General features: G+C 49.7%; 2 protein-coding genes across 2 annotated transcripts in view; both read left to right on the forward strand.

Annotated features, from left to right (window-relative positions):
- Positions 1-12,766, forward strand: part of ENPP7 (ectonucleotide pyrophosphatase/phosphodiesterase 7) — a 44,604-nt gene extending 31,838 nt beyond the window's left edge. Inside the window, exon 5 of the mRNA XM_059997909.1 lies at positions 12,393-12,766. Within this exon, the coding sequence (XP_059853892.1) occupies positions 12,393-12,766 (374 nt within the window). The remainder of the gene's footprint in view (positions 1-12,392) is intronic.
- A 202-nt stretch (positions 12,767-12,968) lies between these two features.
- On the forward strand, positions 12,969-19,344 carry CBX2 (chromobox 2). Its single transcript, XM_059997532.1, has 5 exons — positions 12,969-13,071; positions 13,143-13,186; positions 14,213-14,278; positions 16,535-16,640; positions 18,040-19,344. Exons 1-5 carry the CDS (start codon positions 13,000-13,002, stop codon positions 19,342-19,344), a joined length of 1,593 nt encoding a protein of 530 aa, XP_059853515.1. The 5' UTR covers positions 12,969-12,999.
- The last annotated feature ends 697 nt before the right edge of the window (positions 19,345-20,041 follow it).

A 20,041-nucleotide genomic window follows, 5' to 3' on the forward strand; every position in this document is an offset into this window, starting at 1 on the left:
ACATACAGGATTCATGCGGACATGTGTTTGCAATTCTCTTGGATAGATACGTAGGGGGATTTCCGGGTCATATGGTAAGTGTCTATGTACTTTTAAGAAACCGCCAAACTGATCCCCAGAGCGGCCGAACCATTTTGCCTTCCCCCCAGCAGCGTGTGCAGGTTCCAGCTTCCCCACACCCTCACCAGAACTTGCTATTGTCAGTCTTCTAAATTGTATCTGCTCGGCAGAGGTGTGGTTTTACCGTGTGTGTCCCTAATGAGCAGTGACATGGAGCATCTTCTGAGGTGCCTGTTGATGGTGATGTCTGCTTCTGTGATGTGTTTGTTTAGATTCTTTCTGGACAGCCCCCCTTTTTGGTTAGTCTCCTGTTTTATTACCTCGTGATCAGAGAATGGGGCCCATATGGTTTCCACTTTTGGAATTTGATATTCTTTGTGGCCTAGAACATCAAGTTTTACAAATGTTTGATGGGAAGTTGAAATGAGTCTTGGGTTGACAGGAGGGGGCAGAAACCCAGTTCATACTAGCTTAGACCACCAGAGGGATGTCCCAACTAGGAAGGCCCCGGCGGATACTCTGGGTTTGTCCCAGGTTTCTCTCTATTTTTCTCTATTTCTCATTCTCTCCTTCTTAGCCTGCCTTTCTCTGTGTGCTGGCTTCAGTGTCTCTCAGTAGAAACGCTTATCAAGGGGTGGCGGGGGAGGGCATGACAAACATCCCTCCAATTTAGCCACCTCAGAGGAAGCAAGACCCTCCCGCAGGGTGCTTAGGTGAAGGCCGGGGGAGGGCTGTAACTGCCCCAACTTGAGTCACGGCCATCCCCAAGCCAGGAGCTGCATAAACTCCCAGGATGCATGTCCAGCCCCACAGCCAACGCACACCCAACCACACGGAGAGAGTGAGGGTTGGCACCCCAAAGGGAGGTGGGTGCTCTCCCCAGAACCAGGGCTAGGGAGCCAAGCATACAGATACATCCTGCCAGGGAAACAAGATGCTCCATCAGGACACCAAAAGTACCAGGGTCTGGTCCTCTGAGGCCTCACCGTTTCATGCCCGCTGGGTCTGTGATTTCTCAGAAAGATACCTGAGAGTCTCAGCGGCAACTGTTCTCTCCTTAATTCTTCTAGTTGTGATACTTACCACTTGCTGCTTTTTTTTTTTTTTTTTTTGGCTATGCCGGGTCTTAGTTGCGGCACGAAGAATCTTTGTCGCCGCGTGCGGGATCTTTAGTTGCAGCATGCAATCTGCTAGTTGCAGCATGTGGGATCTAGTTCCCTCACCAGGGAACGAACCCCGGCCTCCTACACTGGGAGCACAGAGCCTTAGCCACTGGACCACCAGGGAAGTCCTGCTACTTGTTGCATTTTAATGCTACCTCTCCTGCGTTAAAATTCATGAAAAGAAAACCTTGACGGGCTGTAACTTATTAAGATGCCACAGCCTTCTTTGTTCTGGTGCACAATTTTTTAATGATTTTTAAAAAATCAAACCAGCACCTCTTCACTTTTCTTCCCTCTCATAATTTCTACCTCTCTTACTCAAAAAGTCTGTCCTTCTCGAGTCTGCCCCCTCCCACCCCTGCCACCCTGCCACCCAGCCACCCAACTGTCCGAATTTGAGCATCTGAGTTCAGAAATGCTGACTATAAGCATAATGTGTACTCATCACAGAAATCTTGGAAAATATAGACAAGAAGCATCAAAAAACTAATTTTAATCTCACATAAAGTATTTTTATTATTTCTCTCCACTCGTTTTTTAGATGCATCTATATAGATATTTTTATAATATTGAGACCACACTGCATCTGTTTATTTAATCTGCATTTTTTAACCTAACATTACACATGGTTTCCACCATGTCATTTAAAAAGATCTCCTAAAACTTGTATTTTAAGGATCATAGAGAATCTCCTTGGACGAGCACAGCACACTCCATTTAAGTCAGCTGCCCGCTGATGGACATTGAGCTATTTCCAATTTAATGATAAGCTCTACTGCAGTGAACAAATCAGGACATAAATAAATCTTTCTGTACATCTCTGATTTTTTTTTCCTTAGGCAAATGGATAACAGAAGGGCGTGACTGGTGTTAAGGATCTGGAATCGCATTAGCAAATTACTTTCCAGAAACAATGAAGCCATTTGCATTCCCACCCACGGCGCATGAGGGCTGGTTTCACATAGTCACCCAACTTTTACCAGGGCCTTCTAAATTGATTTTTAATTTAATTGAGGACTTGAGGGGTTAAAATCACTAATATGCTCTTTCCTGGGATGAATTTGCCCCATGCCTACCTTCAAATTATTCATTTTATGACTAAGGCTGGGGTTACAGTTCTGTGCCAGGTGGTGTGGTGGATTTAGGGACGTACCAATTCCATTCCCACCCTTGAGGGTTTATACCCTGATGGGAAGGAATTTAAATCAAGAAACAATTAAAGAACAATACACAAATTAAATAAACCAAGAAACCCTCATGTACTCGCAGGAGGTCATCAAGCTGAAAAGGCCTGAATGAGCCTGTGAAAGTGAGAGGGAGGTTGTGTACACCTGGGGAATGCGGGAAGTTGGGGTAATTCTTTCCGTGGACATTTTGGCAATTCATGTCAGAGTCATAAAAATGTTTGAATGTTTTCATGGGATTTTTCAAACCAGAAAGAGTGATAAACTTTGATCAGAAGGAAATTATGCTAATGTCGCTACAAAGTAAATGGGCTGGGCTGCAGGCTGGCATGTACTGTCACCCCATACACATTGTCCCTAGTACATACTGTCCCCTTGTACATGCTGTCCCCTGGTACACACTGCCCCTGGGTCATGCCATCCCCTGGTACACAGTGCCCCATGGTGAATAGTCCCCTGGTACATACTATCCCTGGTACACACTGTCCCCTGGTACACACTGCACCTGCCATCCTTTTGCAGGTCCCATGGCAGTACATAAACTGCTCATACCACTGTCTCAGCCGTGGACCCTGTACCTGGTCTTTGTCTCCTCCACGTGAGGATGAGGATGAGGTTGATATGTGTCCCGCATGAAGTAATGCATCAGAAGTCAGCTCCAATCTGCTGCTGTCTCTCCGGCAGGTGGTCTGAGGCAAACTCCACCAAGCCCGTGGATGAGCCCTGGCCTCTAAGTCTCTCCTGCCGCAGCCCCACTGTACCCAAGTCCTTCCCTGGCCATCTTTACCTTTGAGTGGCAGGAAGTACCTTCTTCATTCATTCAACAAGTTTTTGAGTGTCTTTTGTGCCTGAGCCCTCTCTACACAGTGGGGCCACAGCAGTGAACTAGCCAGACTTTGAATTGTGAGTCCTCCTACCTTATTCTTTTTGAGATTGTCTTTTTTTTTTTTAATATTTATTTATTTACTTTTGGCTGCATCAGGTCTTAGTTGTGGCACACAGACCCTTCGTTGCAGTATGCGGGCGTCTCTCTAGTTGTGGTGCGCGGTCTCCAAAGAGTGCGGGCTCAGTAGTTGTGGCTCACGGGCTCAGTTGCCCTGCGGCATGTGGGATCTTAGTTCCCCGACCAGGGATCAAACCAGTGTCTCCTGCATTGCAAGACAGATTCTTAACCACAGGACCACAGGGGAAGTCCCTTGAGATTGTCTTGATGATTCCAGGTCCTTTTAGAATTAGCTTGTCAATTTCTTTTTTTTTAAGTATGCTGAGATTTTGATTGCGAGTGTGTTAAATCCTTAGATCGAGTTGGGGATGTTGACATCTTAAAAATAGCAAATCTTCCAGCTCATAAACAGTCTTTCTTTTGGCCACGCATAACGGCTTAAGGGATCTTATTTCCCCGACCAGGGATCGAACCCGCACCCTCAGCAGGGAAAGCGCAGAGTCCTAACCACTGGACCGCCAGGGAATTCCCAACAGTCTTTTTTATTTAAATCTTCTTTAATATTTCTCCACAATAAAGAAATCAGAATATACTGAGGGGAGACTAGGGCCTGAATATTTTTATTATAGAAAATTTTTATAAAATTTGAGTTTTAAAAAACACATTAAACTATAACAAAGATCAAAGTAATCCGTGAGCTTAAAAGCTAGATAACTCAGGAAACAGTATTTTATATAAATTTATACATGCACAAGGTAAAATTTTTCAAATATTCACAAGGTCATAAACTGATCATTAAAAACCTCTTCAGAGACTTCCCTGGTGGTCCAGTGGTAAAGAATCCACCTTACAATGCAGGGGACGCAGATTCAATCCCTGGTCAGGGAACTAAGATCCCACATGCCGCAGGGCAACTAAGCCCGAGTGCCACAACTACTGAGCCTGAGTGCTGCAAACTACAGAGTCCACACACCCTGGAGCCTGCAAACCACAACTAGAGAAGAGAAAACCCGCACACCACAACAAGAGAGAAGCCCGCACGCCACAGCGAAAGATCCTGCATGCCTCAACGAAGATCCCACGTGCCACAACTAAGACCCAACACAGCCAAAAATAATTAAATAAATAAATAATAAATCTTAAAAAAAAAAAAACACCTCTTCACTGCCCCCCAAAAGTAACCACTGTTATGCATGTCTTGAGTATCCTCTCAAAAGATTTGTGTACATGCACCAACACACAAATTCCTTTTGGTTGCACAACAGAAGTAATATCATATATATTTGTAGAGGGCTAAATAATGGCCCCCACATAGACATGTCCAAGTCCTAACCCCCAGTACCTGTGAACGTGACCTTATTTGGAAATAGGGTCTTTGCAGATGTGATTAAGTTAAGGATGTCAAGATAAGAGCATCCTGCACTTAGGGTGGGCCCTACAACCAATGACTGGACTTAGAAGATTTAAAATGTCTTTATAAGAGAAAGGAGAGGGAGGCTTGAGACACAGAGAGACAGAAGAGAGACAGGGAAGGAGTCCATGTGAAGATAGAGGAGGAGAATGGAATGGTCTCTGTGCCAAGGGATGCTAAGGACTGCAGGCAACCACCTGCAGAAGCTAATAGCAGCAAGAAAGGATTTTTCCCCAGAGCCTTCAAAGGGAGCTTGGCCCTGCTGACACCTTGATTTCAGACTTCTGGCCCTCAGAACCTTGAGACAATAAATTTCTATTAAGTCATCAAGCTTGTGGTAGCTTATATGGCAGCTCTAGGAAACTCATACAATATTGCTCCATGCTTAGATTTTTCACATAATAACATACTACCTTGGAGATCTTATGTGTCCACCTGGCTGGGTTATTGCCCCCAGTTGCTCAAACAAACACTAGGTGTTTCTGCAACAGTATTTGTCTACAATCCGTTGACTAGAGGTAAAGGAGATTTTCCTGGATAATCTGTGTGGGTCTCATCCAATCAGTTGAAAGACCTTAAGAAGAGAACTGAGGTTTCCCTGAGGAAGAAGAAATCTTGCCTGTGAACATGAATTCCAGCCTGCCCTTCCTGATGGCCTGCCTTAAGATTTCCAATTTGCCAGGCAGCCCACAATGGCATAAGCCAATTCCCTGCAATACATCTCTTTAGGTATTGGCATTTCTATATCGGTGTTTCTCTGGAGGATCCTACCTGATACAATCCACCCCCCAAATGAGGCTGTGGGCCCTGCTCTGTTGTCACTGCTGGCTGGGGTCCCTGCCAGCCCTGTTCCTCACTCTTACAGGGTAGCCTAACACAGTGCCAGGCCAAAAGAGCCACTAAAAAATATTTGCTGTGTGCATGGTCTCATGACCACCTCTGAACCCAAAATTCACCTTGCGAATTCCTATCTGGATGCACCCTCACTATCTTGTCCAACTCTGTCTACTGAAGTCGTGGGTACATTGAGGTGCCATTCATTCTGGGACACGTGCTCCCATCAGCAGCATTCACACTAAGACATGAGACTCTAAAAAGCAGCGACTGCAGGATGCAACTTGTACTAAACCCCAAGAAATATGAAATGGTGATGTCGACAGCAGCCCATTTCACTTACATAGCCAGAACGTGTATAATAGAAGATTTCAGCCCCGAAGAGGAATATTCTATGAAAATACCTCAAAAGACAGTGGTCACCACTGTCATCTGAAATAACTGGGAGTTATTTCAGATGCTCACAGAACCTGTGAGGACATGCCCAGCCAAAGGAGCCGGGCTCCAGCACCTGGCCGTGCATCGTGATTAGATTAACAGCATTTCAACCAGTGTTTTGTTTCTGCAGTCATCATGGACACTTCTGCTGCAGGCCTGCATCCCTCTCACAGTCCAGAGAACAGAAAAACTTGATTTTTTAAACAAATGTTACTCTTTGCAGCAAGAGCTAAACATTGGAACAACTCACCGTCTGTCAATCAGGATCTATTTATATAAACTACCATACAGCAACTACAGAATATCATGGAGAGATTCAAAGGAGCAAGGTAGGTCTATCCACTTGTTGGGGAGCAACCTTCGAGCCATACAACTAAGAGGAAAAAAAGCAGCAGGCAGAACAGCCTTAGTGCACTACCATTTGTGTGACCAGAAGAAACCAGCGGGAGGGTGCACCAGGAGAAAACGCTCCACGCATCCTTGCTGGTTCAGGCACAGAAAGGCCCTGGAAGAAAACCTAGGAAGGGGTTGAGTTTGTTGCTTCCAGAGTGGAGAACTAGACTGCTGGGGACAGGAGTGGAGGGAGTTTTTTCAGTATCCATCTGAACCTTTTGGCACCCGGGGCATGTCCCACTCTCCTTGCTCAGTTAAGAGCCACAAAGGCCTATGGTGATGGAGGAGCAGAGCTGGAGGTTGGGGGGCTGGCAAGGTGCTGCCCGGCATGAGCAGGGGCCCAGCCTTGGACATGTCAAACTAGACATTCCCGCCGTCCTCTGGACCACCCTGTGCTCACCTGCAAAGCGGAATTTTCACGGTGCCTTTTGGTTCTAACATTCCTTGCCTCCAAATGCAGTTCCTCTGATTATCACTGAGATTTTTGCCAACAAGAAGCAGGAAAATGACTTTTTAAAAGAAAATGTGTCCTTTGGACTTATCTTCGTACTATCTCACCAAAGCAGCAGGATTAAAGAGGGTAATGAAAATCTCTTGTTTCATGTGACCTGAGCGACAGACATTTCTTTGTTTGGGTTCTTTTAGACAAGAAGTAACCCAGCAAATGAAGGGAGTAAACAAGAGCATGCATTTGATTCACAGGGGGATTTGCAACCCAGTTCTCAGGTCCATCACTCCTAAAACCGCTGGGTTTATCGATGGTGCCCACAGGATTTATAGAGGATGCTCAAGATCGCCTTTAGCATCCGGGGAGAACAATTAGCAAACTCACGATGTGTATTTGTTTACTGCTTTGAATCCCCAAGCTAATTATTGGTTTTTAAATAAGGACTTCACCCTAAATTTTAAAACTTTGTTAAGTGTAACTTATTGTTAAATTTGAGAAAATAATGTATGATATTTCACACTGGAAAACTGCACTCATAAAATCATTTTTACACTCTAACAATCCCGCACCAGGCAAAGGTTTGAAAAAAAGCAGATATGGGATGTGTAACAGACGTGACTAATTTGTGTTAGAATACCACTGAAACCAGCTAAGCATCAAATACTTTCAGAAATGCCCTAGATGGACTTATACCTCCTAGAGTTGCTGAGAATTCGGGGACAGAGGCAACCCCATCTACCTGGGGTGGGAGTCTAAATCAGTGTCGATCCCTGGGGGACACTTTGGCAATAGCCAACAAAAAAAAAAGTAGACCCATTGCCCTTCAATACAGCATCAGTACAATACATGCTGTTCCAGAGATGTGCCAGCACCTTGCACATGCAAAGATAAAGATATTCAACCAGGGAATTCCCTGGCAGTCCAGTGGTTAGCACTCCGCGCTTTCATGGCAGAGGGCCCAGGTTCGATCCCTGGTCTGGGAATTAAGATCCCACAAGCCACACGGTGCAGCCAAAAAAAAAAAGATGTTCGACCCGTCAGAATGGTCATCCTCAAAAACTCTACAAATAGGGACTTCCCCGGTGGCGCAGTGGTTAAGAATCCGCCTGCCAATCCCTGGTCTGGGAAGATCCCACATGCCACAAAGCAACTAAGCCCGTGAGCTGCAACTACTGAGCTTGCGTGCTGCAACTACCGGAGCCCACGCGCCTAGAGCCTGTGCTCTGCAACAAGAGAAGCCACGGCAATGAAAAGACCGCACACCGCAACGAAGAGTAGCCCCCGCTCGCCGCAACTAGAGAAAGCCCGCGCGCAGCAACGAAGACCAAACATAGCCAAAACAAAAAGAGTCTACAAATAATAAATGCTGGAAAGAGTGTGGAGAAGAAGGAACCCTCCTACACTGTTGCTGGGAACGTAAAATGGTGCAGCCACTATGGACAACAGTATGGAGGTTCCTTAAAAAACTAGAAATAGAGTTACCATGGGACCCAGCAATCCCACTACTGGGCATATATCCGGAGAAAACTCTAATTCAAAAACATACATGTATCCCAATGTTCATAGCAGCACTATTTACAGTAGCCAAGACATGGAAGCAACCTGAATGTCCACCGACAGAGGAACAGATAAAGAAGATGTGGTTTATATACACAATGGAATATTACTCAGCCATAAAAAAGAAGGAAATAATGCCATCTGCAGCAACAAGGATGGACCTAGAGATTATCATACTAAGTGAAGTAAGTCATATAGAGAAAGACAAATATCATATGATATCACTTATATGTGGAATCTAAGAAAATAATATAATGAACTTATTTACAAAACAGAAGAGACTCACAAACATAGAAAACAAACTTATGGTTACCAAAGGGGAAAGGGGGGTCAGGGATAAATTAGAAGTTTGGGATTAGCAGATACAAACTACTCTATATAAAATAGATAAACAACAAGGTCCTACTGTATAGCCCAGGGAACTATATTCAATATCTTGTAATAAACTATAATGGAAAAGAATCTGAAAAAGAATGTATTTATATATATGTGTGTGTATATATACATATATGTATAAAGGAGTCACTTTGCTGTATACCAGAAACTAACACAACATCAAAAATCAACTATACTCCAATTAAGAAAAAAAATAAAGATGTTCGTCACTGCACTGTTTCTAATAGTAAGAAATTGGAATCATGGACTGATATGATTGCAAAATTAATAAACGACACTCTTTAAAATAAAAGCCTTCTACAACAGAGGTCTCTCATAGGGGGCTGTGGTCTGGTCTCCAAAGCAACATCGCAAAGGAGTTGGTTAATTGTCGTTCCCTACCTCCTACAACAGCGTTCCTTAACCTCCCCAGCCCCCAGGATCCAAGGGGGGTCCAGTCTGTGTATATGTTTAGGGGCCATGCAATAGGCTAGGCGGCCTGGGGCGGGCCTCGTGCAGCCCTGGAGGGCCTACTGCGTGCAGGCTACCTCACTACTTCCAGACGTAGCCTGCCCGCCCCCACCAGGCACAAGTGGGGAATGGCAGGAACAGGCTCCACAGCCTCAGGACTTGAAGCAATTTACGATTCCTTGCCCTCATCTGTAAAATGAGGGCTGGGACAGGCTGCCCTTTGTAAGAAGTGTTCTAAACAGTGTGAGCTGCAGACGGCCTCGGGGGGGTCTCCTGGGTCAGGATGTCTGGGGTGGGGCCCAGGGTTCAATATTTGCATTGTGTGCCCAGGGGATACTTAGGCAAACTGAAAGCTTGAGAACTTCTGCAAGGGCCCTAACTGTGCTTATTTTTACTTGAGTTCTGATACATAAACACTGTGTGTCACGTATGTATAACATTTATCCATTGCATATACAGAGTCAGCATCACATAACACAGCTAGCCTGTAAGTTATACCTCAGGCTTGCAAATGTGAGCGGACCTGGTTGGGGGACAAATCATCACATTAAATATTCAAGTTTGTGCAATGTATTATACATCCTGAGTTTATCCCATGCAGACCATTGAGCGTGTGTCCAGTGTGGATGGTGTTAGTTACTCCTTTTAACCAACTCTGATTACGGCAATGAGACAGTATTTGTAAAAAAAACTAAGAGCTGGCCTGAAACTGTTTTGTAAGATGTAGCCAGTGTTATTTAGTTTTAACTGCCAAAGCTGACAGATCCAGGGTATTGGCTTCATCTCAATTTCTGACTTTTCCATTGACTTGAGAATAATACTGTCACATCATTCATTTCTTGTCTCGGTATCTTTGCTTTCGGATCCACAAGAGCAGCATGAAAATATTTAACCTTTCTTGGTGGTATTTCAGACATTAATTACTTAATATTTGTCACTGGCACTGTCACTTGCACAGAAAGAAAGTGGCATTAAACAGAGTACTTATGTTTGCCTGTATGCCTGTATTTTTTAATATCTTTTTTGTACATGTTTTAAACATTCTCATAAACAGTAAAGTATAAATGGAAATGTAGATAAACTATTCATGTTCCAGGATTAACTTAAGTATCAATAATTGCATTACTTTCATTGAAAATGTCTAAAGTATAGTCCTTGCATTCCTAAGGACTTGTATTGCCCAGTACTTAACCACTAGCTACACGTGGCTATTTAAATTTAAATTATTTAAAATTAAATTAAATTAAAAAGTAATTCCTCAGCAGCACATTTCAAGTGTTCACTAGCCACAGATGGCTGGCGGCTGACACACTGAAGCGCATGGACATAAGGCATTTCCATCCTCTCTGAAACTTCTACTAGACAGCGCTGTTACAGACTCTGCACTATATCCACTCATGTCTAGATGACAGCAAATGCTGAGGAACCATTTGTTGAATGAATAAGAAAATAATTAGTTCTAATTTGTCTTAATAATTCTTAAATGTGACAGTCAAAACAGAATCAGCTTTGGCCCAAACCCATGTTTTGACACAATTGGATTAGCTGGAATCATTCCTCAATTCTGCCAACTTCCGGTTTTGCTTTTAAGGAGCACTTCACAAACTTTGGATCACAAAACTTTGATAATTTAATTATAGTCAAATAGGTCATATTTGTTTCTCCCAATAAATTATCTAAACGTTATTTTACCCAAACTGGGCATCCCCAGTTGGATAGACAATGTATGTATTAAACCTTCCAAGAAATTGATTTTTTTCCCCCAATGAGTTAGGATCACATTCTGGACAAACTTATTTCTTAGGGAAAGAAAACATTCTCTTTTTTAAGCTTTCTTTTCTTTAAAAAAAAAAAAAAATTAAGCAAGTATCCCAGGATAACATATATCATCAAGAGGAAACTGGAAACCTCCAGGGCAAAAACCTCACACCCAAGATGAATTCTGCAAGGAAATGTGAGTTGAAACTGATCCAGCTATTTGTAGGATTACAATAAATACACCTTTGGCCTCAGCTCCACAATTTACTGCCTGGCTCCACAAGATGAGGATACAAAAAGAGCTGTAGAGAGATTGTACGCAGTTCTCTCTACCCCAGGAGTGCAGGTTTTATCCCAAAATAGGTATTCTGGGCTGCAGCCCCCCCCCAAGTAAGCAATCAACCCCCCACCAAAAGCAATCTTCCTTCTTCCCACCTCCTTTGCAAATAATATCTGAGTTTGCAAATGTTACTCAAGTTTTCTCCAGGATATCGTATGAACGTAACCTATTTAACCAAATAAACTGAAGAACATGCCAGAAATTGAAAGATGGGCTCCTGAAGTTCCATATTTTCTACAGTAGGCCTTTCCTATTAAAACAACAACAAAAATACATTTCTCCTGCAGAATCCTTTATAAATATGGTTTTAATGATCAAAATTACATTGAGACAGTTTCCTGCAACAAGAAACGACTTTTTGACGTACTCAACCCATAGAGTACTTTGCAGCTGTGTCCAAGGGAAAAACAAAGCCAGAAAATGAATTTTGAGTTAAACTGTACTGATACGAAAAAAAAGTGCTAACGTATATCCCCTTTATTACTAGTTTGACTTGCTCTGATTCAAGATCTAAATGATTTAAGGGAAGAGTTGCTCACGGAATATCGATCTGAACAGCGTTAAGGGTGGCTGCCGAAGATGACCCCACCGGACTCCAGCCCACCGCCTTCTCTAAACCCGGTCCAGTCTCCTCTCTGCCGCATGCAATTGATCCAAAGGACATGGACTGCCAAATCCTAGCGGGCCCATTAACGACTTGGTCCTAGGTTAGAACCATGTCCTCAAATCCCGATCCCATCTCCTCCACATTCATTTCCTTAAAATCATGAAATAAATTTTTAAAAGGTGCAGTTGCTTTTCCCCCTACGTGCGCCCTAAAACTTGGGGGTTGGGTGCCACTCTTCACAACTTAAAGAACGAAGAGCCGTTCATTTCCACCAGATGCATTTTCCTCTCTCGCCTTTGAGATAAAAAGCTGGGCTGCTCCGTTTTTGCCGCTCACCTCCTCCCCCAGCACTTTGTCTTCCATTCCTTCCCCGCCCCCGCCCCAGCCCGTTTTGCTCCCACGCAAAATAGTACGACTGCCCGAGACCAAAGGAGACCAAGTTCAAAAATGCGGAGGGCGCCTGGGCCCTCCGCGCCCCAAGCAGCGCCCCTCGGGGACAGAGGCAGGAAGCGGCCGCCTCGCCGCGTCCCAACTTCCCCCCGCTTCGGGGCAGAACAATGGCTTTTTGCCCGGAAAACGAAGTTCGGAGGAGGCCAGGCGCACCCCGGAGACCAAGCGGGACTCGACTGCTGATCGCCAGGTCCGAAGAGGCAAGGCGCCTCCTTCTTCCCCGCGAGGGACCCGCCCGCGCTCTGCTGACCCACGCGCGCTGCCCGCGGCCCCAACCCACCCAGACCAGGCGCGCCGGACCCCCGCCCGGGGCGCGAAGCTGGTCCCGCCGTGAACAATGCGCGCACCGCCCCCAGGCACCGCCCCCTTGCGCTCATTGGCCCATGCCGGAACAGGGCGGCCCGCACGGGCTGGTGGCGGGCTGGGGCGCGCGGGGCGCGGAAGCGTTGCGCGTGCGCGGGGCGGACCTGCGCGGGGCGGGGGCGGTGCTTTGTGTGCGGCCGGGAGGGCGCGCGGCGGCGGTGGCTGTGCGGGGAGCGGCGGGTGCCGCGGTCTGGGCGGGGCAGCATGGAGGAGCTGAGCAGCGTGGGAGAGCAGGTCTTCGCCGCCGAGTGCATCCTGAGCAAGCGGCTCCGCAAGGTGCGTGCGGCCCGGCCCGTGCCCACCCGCGCCCGCCCACCCCGGCTCACGCGCCTCTTCTCTCCCTGCAGGGCAAGCTGGAGTACCTGGTCAAGTGGCGTGGCTGGTCCTCCAAGTGAGTCCCCAACAATGCGGCGCCCGCCTTCCCGCCCGCGCCACCTCGGTGTGAAGGGGGGGCGGCGTGGGGTTCCTCGGCCGCGCCGTCGGGGGGCGTCGCGCGCCGGGCGGGAAGTTTGTGGGGGCTCCGCGGGCTCCTCGGGCTTGGCGGGAGGGGGCACACAGCCTGCGCAGGGTGCCCTTTGTTTACAAGCCCGCGGGTCGCAGGGCTGGGCGGCCTCCCCTTCCAGCCCGCCCAGCTCCGCTCCCGGCGCCCCGGCCGCCTCTCCCCGCGCCTGGCCCGCGCCCCTCCGGCGCCGCGCGTTCCTCCCGCGCCCATTTGTTGCATGCGCCCCCGCCCGCCTCAGCCCTCCCTGCGGGACGCGAGCCCCCCTACTCTAGTCCGTATTTTCCCCGCTGTAACCTGAGCTTTCTATTCATGGATGTAGGACTCCTTTTTTTTTTTTTTTCTTTTTATGGATGGGAGGGGACTTGGCATCCCGGAAGGGGCTCTATTTACAGAGAATCGCGCAGACCCAGTTCCCCTTTCTTCCCGGACCCCACTTTTCTTTCTTTGCTTAACTCTCCGGGTTCCTGGCCCGCGTAGGCCTGGGCGACAGCAACATCTTTGGGCTGCGTTTCTGTGCCCCTAGGCCTCCTTCTCCCTGCATCCTGAAGGAGCCTTCCCTTCCCTCCCTGGCTCCGGACCAGGGTTTGGGGTCTTCCCTCTCTGCAACTTTCCATTTTATTGGGATTTGTTTTCCTCCAGAGGGAGGCTGTAGAGTCCTCCTGAGGCCGGGTGTTAATTGGGGGTTGAGGTTGTGGTTTCCCTTTGAGTTTGAGGACACGGTGTTGGCTTCAAGAGTTTGGTGTCCAGGAGCTCGTCCTGGGCATGGGTGAGACCTTTCGGGACTCTCCCCAGCACCCCGATGCCCTGGCTGCCAACAGGGATCGGAGAGCAATGGCGCAACCCCACTTGGGCTTGTTTCTGAAGTGGCTGGTCAGTGCCTAGTGCTTTAAGATGCCCTGTTCTTTGCTTTTCCAGACACAACAGCTGGGAGCCAGAGGAAAATATCCTGGACCCGAGGCTGCTCTTGGCTTTCCAGAAGAAGTGAGAAAGTTAACAGACCTGTGGGAGGGGGAGACTGTTGGGGGGACCCTGGCCTGTCACACAGTCGTACAGGGCAGTGATGGCGCTCCAGGAGTCCCAGGCTTGGGCTGTGGTTTGAGGTCCCAGATGAGTCCTCTCCCCACCTTCCCTCGGCTGGCCAGCACTGTGCCCAGACCTTGGGAGTCACTGAGTAAGTGCTGCTTTTGGTCTTTGTGACAGCCAGATTTGCCAAAATGAACCTTCTTGGTTCCTTCGTGAAAAGTTCTGGCTTCTCTTCTTGGCCTTTTCTGTTGACTAGTTTGCAAATAGCACTGGTTAAAAACAAGGATGGCAGGTTTGCCGTAAAAATTGCAGACCTGGCCTCCCAGTCCTCCTTGTGGGTGCCATTGAACAAGAGAAGGCTCAGAGAGGGAGCTGGGACACACAGCAGAAAGCTATGCCTACTGTGGTGTGTCTGACCAAGAACAACACATTTATTTTTCTCTGCTGCAAAACAGCACCAAGTGAGCACCACGGGGGCCCCTTTACCAGTCTCGGGCTGAATTTACTTCTGTAATTCTAGATGTCATATCTGTTTTTAGGTAGGAGACTTGGGTTAAAAGAGACCTCTTTGAGATACTCAGGGGAAAGGGTGGTGAGGGGCATGTGATGGCATAAGGTTCCAGGGAATGCTATTCCAGAGCAGGCTGGTGGGGGCAAGGTGTGGGGATTGCCCTGTTGATAGAGGCTGATAAATTAGGTGCTCAAAATCTTTCCCAGACGGGGTCGATCCGGCCAGCTGTTCTCTGGTAGCTCAAGCTGTGTCCACTTTTTTTTACTATAGCAGGACATTTTGGGTCTTCTCAGAAGGGCCAGAGCAATGGGGAAAAATAGAGATAGATTTTGGTGGGGGGGGGTGAGAGAAAATACATCGAGCATATGCTTGCCTCAGTACCTTTGAAGAAGCTTATGAGCAAGCTGTCTGCTGTTTACTCCATAACTCAGGTCCTGTAAGTCGCAGAGGGTGGGAGCTGATACTTTTCTCTGTAAGACAGTGTCCTGACCGTCGAGAGAGTGTGTGTCCTTAACGTCACTTTTACTTACAGCACAGCAGACAGGAACTGAGGTTAGCAAATACCAGAGAGATAGATGCAGCAGTTACAAAGAGCCATGGGGTGGTCTGGTTTACATCACGGGGGAGAGAAAACTGGGAAAGTGGGTGCTCTGTCTTCCTGTCCACCCCAGAGATCCCCCTGGGAACTAGGAACTGGTGGTGATTTGCTTGGTGTGGGGATGTGACCTTTGACTGTAAGGGGAAGTCTCAGGTTCAGAGCTCACGGGTACAGGTTAATGTGTCAGCGGAGACTCCTCTACTTTTAGGAGACATGTTGGGGCTGCTTTGAGTATGAGCTCTGTCTCGTTGTACTAATTGGCTTCTTTAAGAGATCACCTTACAGGCCTCAATGCGATGATGTTTGCCCATTTTGATTACCAGGAAACTGCTCCAGATAGAGCCTCTTCCCCGGGGGTAGCCTGGAATAGAGGCTTTTGGGGCTGGTGGGTAGAGGCGGCTTTCTTGGCTCCCTGACCCCAAGTCATGGAGCTGGTTAATGGTGTCCTGCCTTGAGCCCTGAGCCCCGGCCACCTCGGAATCAGGCGTCACCAGTACTTCCATCTAGAGCAGAGTGTAGGAACAGAAAGGGCTTAGAAAGAGGAAACCAGAAAAGAAATGTGAGCCAGGGGCACTGGCTCTGGGTAGACCGTGTAGGGACCGGGAGCCCTTGGTTACCCCAGTGCTCTGACGACCGTGAGATTTTGTGCGGGCATTAGAAGACTGAGAATGGGGGGCAGTGGTCCTCACCTCCCTACCTCTGGACTCTCTTACTTGGAGTGAGGGGGTTGGACCACGTGAGCACAAAGCCTCCTTCTAGTTGTGGTATTGTAGAATTTCCACAATATCATCTCCCTGCAGAAAGTGGCCAGGATTCGCACAGGGTTTTAAGAGGAGTCGGAGAAAACTGGGAACCGTTCCTTTCCCAGCTTTACTTGAATTTCGTGACTTGACTTTACCCAAAGGTAAATGAAATAGATGGAGGTAAAAATAATACTGAACCCTAATGCAAAGATGGGGGTCTGGACCTCTGCCTTGGATGTGTTAATTAACAGGATATGTTTTTGCAGGGAAACTGGTGCTAAGCTACCTGGGGGTGTTTGAAACCACGGGGTTCCAGGGTGGCAGAAGGAAAGTCTGTGACTCTGATTGCTGATTGTCTTCAGGGAACACGAGAAGGAGGTGCAGAACCGGAAGAGAGGCAAGCGGCCCAGGGGCAGGCCGAGGAAGCACACGGTGATGTCCCCCTGCAGCCGGCACTCCAAGCTTAAGGTGGGTGGCTGCTCCCCTCCCAGCAGTGGCCCTCAGCCGGCTGAGTGGAAGGCAGTGGCGGGAGGGTTGCGGGCTTTGGGGAAGGGGGCCAGCTGGCACCTCCAAGTCTTTCCCTTGCTCAGAAGACCTTGACTCTGCCTCTCTCTAGGCTGCCGCTGTGAGCCTCTGCCAGCAGGGGGCAACAGCAAACCTCAGCTCTCCACCTCCTGCCCTGTCTCTCTGGGGAGGGCCCTGCAATGGTTAAGCCCCCCAAGCTGGTTTCCTGGTCCTGTGACGTCCACTCTGCTACTTTCTCACCTCCATTGGCTTACAGGGAACAAAAACAGGAAGCATGTACACAGTAGGTGCTCATAGGTTTGCCAGGTAGGCGCAGCTAAGAGGGGCACACACACCTGGGCTCCATGGCACAGCCCCTCCTTCCAGTAGCTCAGAGGCAGGATGGGGAAGGGGTTCCGGCCTCAGTCTTAGATGTGTCTGTGATTTCTCTCTTGAAGGCACTGCCCCCGGGGCCTGAACCCACACACTGGCCAGGAGCTCAGTCACTTCTTACAAAACTGCCCTTCCAGGAGGCGGAGAACCCTGCCGTGAGCCTTATTGGCTAGGGTACGCTGGCCTGGTTTTGTCTTCAAAATGTTCTTTTTGAGCAGGATAGTGGGGCTGCAGGATTCAGCTTTACTGCAGGAGAATGTGGGGCATGTACGTTGAGGAACATCAGCAAGGCGGGGGGCCAGCCAGGCAGGGAGGCCCCAGACTCCCTGGGTTTGATTCCATCATCCCCAGTTCGGGGCAGGCGAGCTTTGCGACCGGGAGCAGGTGTTGGCTCTGTCTACCTAAAGCACACTTCTTACACAGGGACCTGAGGGTGTGCTTAATTAGTGTTTGGGATGACACCCAGAGGATGAGGAGGGCAGTGGTTTGTTTTCCTATGTGCTGGAAGGTTCTGAAGGGGTCAGCTTTGGAAATGGGGAGATGGAAGCAAGATGTCTGGTTGCTTTAGGTTACCAAGCTCTCACACACACTGCTTCACTCCACCCTTCCCTTCCGAGACACGTGAATCATGCTGCTCTGAATTTCCCTTTTCCAGGTGTCTGCCGAGGGCCAGGAGCTCCCCGTGTGTCCCTGGAAAGCTCGGCGTCCATTGTCAGCATGTGAGCGTTTCCCTCCATCGTTCTGGCTTCACTTTGTGAACCACCTATTTTTCTTTGTTCTCTTTCACTTTTAACTGCATTTCTTGGGACCTCATAAGGACCTCTTCAGTCCTTTCTGGAACCAAACAGTGAGATCGCTCCCTCCTGGCTGCCTCTCGGGTCTGGAAGCCACAGGAGGGGCTGGCTCCAAGGTGTCTGATGCCCCTGGAGACCAGGCTGTAGAAGTGACACCTTCCCCTTTGTCGTTGCAGGAACCCGACGCCCCCTCCAAATCCAAATCCAGCAGTTCCTCCTCTTCCTCCACGTCCTCCTCATCTTCCTCAGATGAAGAGGATGACAGCGACTTAGATGCCAAGAGGGGCCCCCGGGGCCGTGAGACTCACCCAGTGCCTCAAAAGAAGGCCCAGATCCTGGTAGCCAAGCCCGAACTGAAGGATCCCATCCGGAAGAAGCGGGGCCGCAAGCCCCTGCCCCCAGAGCAGAAGGCGGCCCGGAGGCCCGTGAGCCTGGCCAAGGTGCTGAAGACGGCCCGGAAGGACCTAGGGGCACCGGCCGGCAAGCTGCCCCCCCCGCTCAGTGCCCCCGTGGCTGGCCTGGCAGCCCTGAAGGCCCATGCCAAGGAGGCTTGCAGTGGCCCCAGCACCATGGCCACCCCGGAGAACTTGGCCAGCCTGATGAAGGGCATGGCCGGCAGCCCCAGCCGGGGTGGTATCAGCTGGCAGAGCTCCATCGTGCACTACATGAACCGGATGAGCCAGAGCCAGGCCCAGGCCGCTGGCAGACTGGCTCTCAGGGCCCCAACTGCCAACAAGTGCAGCCTAGGGCTGGACCTGAAGGTGAGGACGCAGAAGGGGGAGCTGGGGATAAGCCCCCCGGGAAGCAAAGTCCCAAAGGCCCCCAGTGGTGCTCTGGAGCAGAAAGTGGGGGGCACAGGAGGGCCTCCACACGTCCACAGTGGCAGCAAGGTCCCTGCCGGGTGCCTGGGCCCCCAGCCTGCACCCACCCAGGAGCTGAGCCTCCAGGTCTTGGACTTACAGAGTGTCAAGAACGGCACACCAGGGCTGGGCATGGTCGCCCGCCATGCCACAACCACCAAGGGTAACCCTGCCCCCCACCCAGCCACTGGGAAGGGTGCCGGGGGTGGCCTCACTGCGGTGAGTGGGGCTGGCCTGCCCACCGACGCCAGCAAGAGTGAGAAGCTGGCCTCCAGGGCAGCAGCCCTGCCCACGCCTGCCAGCAAGAGGGACTTTGTCAAGGGCAGCATGGCCCCAGGGCAGGAGGGCCACCCGACTCCGGGAGAGGCGCGGAAGACAGCTACACTGTCTGAGATGAGCACCGGCGAAGAGAACAGCAGCTCTGACTCGGACCCTGACTCGGCCTCCCTGCCCAGTGCCGGACAGAACCTGTCAGTGTCCGTCCAAACCAGCCAGGACTGGAAGCCCACCCGCAGCCTCATTGAGCACGTCTTCGTCACCGACGTCACCGCCAACCTCATCACAGTCACGGTGAAGGAGTCTCCCACCAGCGTGGGCTTCTTCAACCTGAGACATTACTGACACCCCCTGGCTGCCCGGGTCTCACCTTCCCCTCTCTGGCCTCTGGCTTTGCTTTGATACATGGCCCGCCTCCCAAACCCTCTCCAGGGGCCGGTGGCCTCCTTCAAGGGCAGGCTTGGATGGGAACTCCCCTGGACCCAGCCCTGCCTGCCACTTTGGCAGGGGAGGCTCCGTGATGCCTTGCCACCCGGCCTCGCCCTTGTTCCTACCTCTGGGCCTTCGCTTTGCTCTCCATTTGCCTCAGGAAGTCTAGGTGGCCGCCTGTGGCTCAGCGAAATGTTTCTCAAGAGCATCCTGTGTTTCTTGAGCCTGACCATGTTCGCTGTTTGAACTGCCTCCGTGGCCTGTGATGACAACGGTGGTCACCTTGCCTCCCAATTTCCCAGAGCACAGGTGTTAGAGGAGGGGGCTTCTGGCCCAGCTTGGCTGTTTCTGCCCAGCTGCTGGAAGAGAAGGTGTTAGGGCTGGGGGGAGGTAAGGCCTGGGGAGCTGCTCCAGGGAGGACTCTGCTCAGTGTGTAGAAGGGTGGGGGGAGCAGGAAAGGGGCCTTTCTGGTCGGAACTCCCCCCTCAGCAATGCCTGAGCTGGCAAGGGTGAGGGGACTGTCTACCTCCCAGTCCCTGCCCCCACCCGGGACAGATGAGGGCTGTGGCCTTAATATAAGAGGACAGGTGTGGCAGTTGGGATCAGGAACCCT

Source organism: Delphinus delphis, chromosome 19 (genome assembly GCF_949987515.2).
Source record: "Delphinus delphis chromosome 19, mDelDel1.2, whole genome shotgun sequence".
Taxonomy (NCBI): Eukaryota; Metazoa; Chordata; class Mammalia; order Artiodactyla; family Delphinidae; genus Delphinus; species Delphinus delphis.

What these genes read in the sequence shown, in the direction of transcription:
- CBX2 (XM_059997532.1), top strand. Translation starts at nt 13,000, where the DNA reads ATGGAGGAGCTGAGCAGCGTGGGAGAGCAGGTCTTCGCCGCCGAGTGC. An exon ending in TGAGCAAGCGGCTCCGCAAG is followed by an intron (nt 13,072 to 13,142) that starts GTGCGTGCGGCC and finishes CTCTCCCTGCAG; the next exon opens with GGCAAGCTGGAGTACCTGGT. An exon ending in TGGCGTGGCTGGTCCTCCAA is followed by an intron (nt 13,187 to 14,212) that starts GTGAGTCCCCAA and finishes TTGCTTTTCCAG; the next exon opens with ACACAACAGCTGGGAGCCAG.